Source organism: Notolepis coatsorum, assembly GCF_963971535.1.
Source record: "Notolepis coatsorum genome assembly, contig: SCAFFOLD_4827, whole genome shotgun sequence".
NCBI lineage: Eukaryota > Metazoa > Chordata > Actinopteri > Aulopiformes > Paralepididae > Notolepis > Notolepis coatsorum.
Window position 1 is genome coordinate 5,001 of NW_028171801.1, and position 5,797 is coordinate 10,797.

A 5,797-nucleotide genomic window follows, 5' to 3' on the forward strand; every position below is an offset into this window, starting at 1 on the left:
GTCTGAGGCTAATCCATATACGCGATTTGCCACTAACATCAACCTCTTTATAAACAATTTATTTCTCTGAGCTAGCGAGGCAGTGCTGCAATTCAATGTTATCGATGTCTCATAAATAAAGCATAATTTTACAGCACAAGTACAGTAAAAAAAGTTTGGCATCCAACCAGAGTGCAAATGTAGCAGTAAAGTGCAATGGTAATATACAATGTCCAGGTGATTAAACTGGATATAAAATAAACGAGTACTACTGGGTGTGGTGCTAATCAGATGTTTACCAATATGGTACAGTTATACAGGTATAAAGACAGTATGGTCGTAGTCATACTGGCCAGCAGTGTAACTAGTAAGTGTAAGAGTAGGTATGATAATGTACAGAGATATAGATATAGTATCTATCTACATGTAAAAGGATTATGTACAGACAGGTGGATATTTATATAATACACATTAAGAATAAAATAATATATATACGGTACATACAGCATTATTGTACATGCTATCATACACACATTACCATGCAGTTGAATCCAATGAACTTCAACCTCCTCCTCTGTCAGGTGATCAACGCGGTGGAGCAGGACTACCGGCTGCCCCCGCCCATGGACTGTCCCACGGCGCTGCACCAGCTCATGCTGGACTGCTGGGTGAAGGAGAGGAACCTGCGGCCCAAGTTCTCTCAGATCGTGGCCACGCTGGACAAGCTGATCCGCAACGCCGCCAGCCTCAAGGTCGTCACCAACAGCACACAGTCGTCTGGGTAAGTGTCTGCGTCACGTTGTTCGAGACGAGTGGGGATGAAACCAACAGAGGTGTGGTCTTTTCAAAAGGTGACCGGAGGAATATAGCCTTTGGACGGTAATACGGAGTCCGGCAGCGATGGGAGTTATTACATGGCCTCTTTAATCTTTTTCACAATGTGAGTCATGAAGTTATGGATATTGCGCCGTCGTGGATATTGCAGGTAAAGGAGCACTAGTTGCTGTTCAAACCTCCTTAGTTTCCCTTGTATCGACCGGAAGCCTGTATGCCGGACAACAGCGATAGATCAGAATAAGAGGCTGATTAGCCGATTGAATGAAGTCACTTGACCTTTTGCGCCTGAACCCCTGGGAATATTGACCCAGCCATTTCATTTGTGCCCGAGCCAGACCCAGAGAACACGTCTGGCGCTGTGCAAACACCCCCTTATCCAAATTGATACGGCGTGCGGAGACGCAGTCACTCCTGAGTGTAAACAATCCACTACACTCTTAACACTCGTTCTGGAACGCAGCCGAGACCGTTATGCAGATGAGAAGCTCAATAAAGAGACCCAGAGGTGACCCCCTCCCAACAGGGAGCTCGATCAATGATGTCACGTCTACATTTAGCCCCAAGTGCCGCTGCGCTACATTCCTCCGTATCTTCTGGTTCCTGGAAAGACGGTAAAGGATGGAAGGCGTGTGGGGGGGGTGGGGGGGGGGGGGGTGACCTACCTATCCGTCCCTGCATCAGGGCTCTTCTGTCCTGGGGGAGAGGCGCAGACGATCCTGGGTTTGGGCTCTTGGGGCGGCGCTGTGCCTCAGTTGGCCTACAGGAGCGACGCACTTAGAAGATTAAGCTTGCGGGTAATTAGCTAAATTAAGGCACGGGCAAAGAAGAGATGGGAGCGCCTTTTAATTAGCCACTAACGAGATTTTAAACGGGCCAGCGGAGGGGTAGCCTCCTGCTGAGGAGACTAACGAGGGAGGAATGAGCGATGGATTCCGTCCTCTCCGTTTGACGTTGAAGGGTGGTTGGCGGTATAGCTAACACTGGTTACGTCATGTGACTGTGTGTGTGTGTGTGTTAGCTGTCTTGTGTACGCAATGTGTAGGTGTGTGTGTGGAGAGTGCTGTGCTTCTGGCACCAGTGGGCTGTTACATGAATGAATGAATGAATGATCATTGCATTTATATAGCGCTTTTCTATACACTCAAAGCGCACCCCACAATGTAGGCTGGAAAATTGCCTCCTTCACCACCACTGGTAGCACCCAATCTTGGGCTGCCATACACTGGCACCAGGCACACATCACACTACACAATGGCTATTACACTACACTATACATGTCTCTTGGAAGCAGGATTGCGGGTTGCCTATAACAGTATGAGTATGTATGAGACTTCCCATGCTGTCAAGTAGACCTCGCGCCACTTTCAGCCAGCAATTTTAAAGTATCCTGTTTGTATTGAAAAGGTCATGCCACGGCATTGCTCTATTCATTTAATTCCCAGTTATTTTCAAACCTTTATTTCCAACTCGTAAGACACAGACGATTACCCTCGTTCACAGCGACGACGAGCTTACAAAACAAGTCGTTTATCAGCAATTCCATACATATAGGCAAAATAAATAAGAATAAACAAGAAAAGATCAGCTAAGACGCACAGTGGTCGGAGATCATACTTTTAAATGCAGCAAGAGAAGGAAGAACCTTCAGCTTCAGACTCAGTTGGAGGGCATTCCAGGTGTTGGAAGCATCAAAGGAAAAAAGCATTGAGACCTTGAGACATTAAAAGTATTAACGCAATTAATGGCATTACCCTTTTTGACCATAAGCCAGCCGCGGGGGAAAAGTGTGCTTACGCTCTTGATAAAGAATAAGGAGTGACCAGACATCCCCCGAATGGCTTCTTTCATTATACAAAGTTTCAGAACAGACGTTTTGATTAAACCAAGTTGTATAAAGGCTTCTAAGTAATGTTAACGTTACTCACAGGTCAAGCTACGCTACTCCTGCTAATTATGCTGGCTAGCAGTGTTGATACCAAAGGAGAGGAGCCTTCTGCCAACAAAGATATTGATTTGTCTTTGTACCGTCAGAGAGCACATTTATTTACAAAATGGTTCACCAGGAAATGTTATTGAAGACTCCTGTGACCAATAAATGACCAATAAATACATGAATGATCACTTCCCCTAACAATTTATTCATAGATTTCTTTATGACCTACAGACACATTACGCTATGCTTTTTAAATGTTTCATTATTTGCTATTAACGCGTAAAATTTCTTTTAATAATTTGACAGCCGTAGCAATAACAGATTATCCAAGTAGCTACATGACCCTACGAGAGTGGAATAAAATGGTGCCTGTGTGTGTGTGTGTGTGTGAGAAAGAGAGCGACAGAGAGATAGACTGGTTGGAAGTTGTAGGCCTACACAGCTGTGTCTGTGAGTCATTCTGTGGAAAGTGTACTGGACATTATGTCTGATGTCCTGTTAGTTACTGTTAGTCCCCACACCCCCCCCCCCCAGTCCACATGCACGTGCACACGCATAAAATAATACAAAATAAAATAAACTGCCAGAATTCTGTCACATCAACTTGGCAACCCTAAGCAGTGTATGTGTTTCACTTTTCACAGTCGCCTCAGGCTTATTTTCATAACGCTCGCACACAAGTGACCCATATCCACTCTCTCAACTCCTCACAAATCCAAAATGGCGCCACACAACACTATGAGGTAACTGTAACTGTCTCAACTTTCGACCGTGCACTCTTGCGTACACTGTTAGCTAGCTCGTTAGCTGTTAGCCGGCTCTACAGTAACTTGTGTGCGGCCAGCAGGTCTCTTGAGCGTTTTCCAAGCTAACTTCAGAGAAGGCCATAACCTAACAATGCTCCATTAACAGAAGCCAGTGTCTTGAGGTTAATGACGTCTCAAGGCCTCAGGCTCCCATGAACAGGCATTATTAAAAACAACTCCATCTACACCACTCAATGGAGCCTCTGTACCACTCTTATTAACCCCCCCCCCTCTCCTCATTTTCTCTCCTCTCCCCTCCCCTCCTCTCCTCTCCCCATTCCTCTCCTCTCCCCATTCCTTTCCTCATTCCTCCTCTCCTCTCCCCACTCATCTCCTCATTCCTATTCCTATCCCCTCCCCTCCTTTCCTCTCCACACTCCTCTCCCCTCCCCTCCTCTCCTCTCCCCTCCTCTCTCCCCTCCTCTCCTCTCCCAACCTCTCCTCTCTCCCCTCCTCTCCTCTCTCCCCTCCTCTCCCCACTCCTCTCCTCCCCACTCCACCCCCCCTCCTCTCCTCACTCCTCTCCCCTCCATTCCACTCTTTAATTGTTAATGAATCTAATGCCATCAAAAAGGACGACAGAGATCAACAGAGCAGAGAGGAGGACTGGAGAGGACAGTGGTGCTCTTTCTCTTCGCCCCCCATCCCCCCCCCCACCCCTTCTCCTCCTTCACCTCCTCCCTCGTTCGTCCACTCAGCTCTGCTGCTCTTTGGCTTGTGGCATGTTCTTATTAAAACTCCCAAGGTGGCCTCCTCCTATCTGTGGCATTGATCAGAATGGAACAGCTCTGAGTTCATGTTCTTTTATGGAAAAATCCTCGATGGGTGTCAGTTAGGGATGTCCGATATTATCGGCCTACCGATATTATCGGCCGATATCGGCATTAAAATGTGATATCGGAAAATATCGGTATCGGTTTTCATTTCTATAACCTTTATTTACCCAGGCAAGCAAGTAAGAACAAATTCTGATTTTATTTATTGTCAAAAGTATGCATAATGTTGTGTTAATTCCACAACAAGAGATATGTAATGTTAATTACCTGAAATTATTCCATTTTTTGGGGGGAGGGAAACCCTGCATATATCGATATCGGTTGATATCGGTATCGGAAATTAAGAGTTGGACAATATCGGTATATCGGTATCGGTAAAAAAGCCAATATTGAGCATCCCTAGTGTCAGTAGGTGTATACGGACACACACACACACACACACACACAGGAGAGAGAGAGAGAGAGAGAGAGAGAGAGAGAGAGAGAGAGAGAGAGAGAGAGAGAAGAGAGAGAGAGAGAGAGAGAGACACACAGACACACTTGAGTCATTGCCATACAGCCACCTGATCCACATATGTGTTTACATTCCACAAATATCTCCACGCCGTCCAGTGGTTCCTCTCGGGACAAATGTCTTTCCACCCCCGCAGTGTTGTGTTGCACACATCCTTTTGTCTTGCCAACCGTGGTCACCACGCCAAGAAGAACACTGCACACACACACACACACACACAGAGACACACACACAGACACACACACACACACACACACACACACACACACACACACACACACACACACACACACACACACACACACACACACACACACACACACACACACACACACACACACACACACACACACACACACACACACACACACACACACACACACACACGCGCACGCACACACACAATCTACCCAGTGACAGCCAGGTACTACACCCACAAACCAAGCCTCCGACCAGTCTCTCCACGGTGATAAAGGTGGCCACCCCCCCCACTTGTCTCTCTGTCTCTCTCGGCTCGGGCTCTGTGACTCCCTACAGGGTGGAGGCGAGGGGAGGAGAGGAAGGAGAGATGGAGAGGTGGCACTCGGGGGGGGGGGTGGGGGGGGGGGGGCGCTTGGGGGTTGGAGGTTGGCCCTGCGGAGGTTTTGGAGTGACGACCTTAACCCTCTCTCTCTCTCTCACTCTCTCTCCCCCCCCTCCCCCTGCAGGGTGTCGCAGCCCCTGCTGGACCGCTGTGTGCCGGACTACACCACCTTCACCACCGTGGGGGACTGGCTGGACGCCATCAAGATGAGCCGCTACCGCGACAACTTCGTGAACGCCGGCTTCGCCTCGTTCGACCTGGTGGCCCAGATGACAGCAGAGTGAGTCTAGACGGAGACGGGTCAAACTAAAACCGGTTTTAACAACCGGTTCAGTCCAGATGACACACACACTGTGGAGTGGAGTGGAG

General features: G+C 47.9%; 1 protein-coding gene across 1 annotated transcript in view; it reads left to right on the plus strand.

The window, feature by feature from the left end:
• LOC311248180 (ephrin type-B receptor 3-like) overlaps positions 1–5,712 on the plus strand; it is a gene marked incomplete at both ends in the record, with an annotated part of 9,180 nt that extends 3,468 nt beyond the window's left edge. The window contains 2 exon segments of the mRNA XM_084339111.1: positions 561–760; positions 5,553–5,712. Of these exon segments, the coding sequence (XP_084195237.1) occupies positions 561–760; positions 5,553–5,712 (360 nt within the window).
• Between the last annotated feature and the right edge of the window lie 85 nt (positions 5,713–5,797).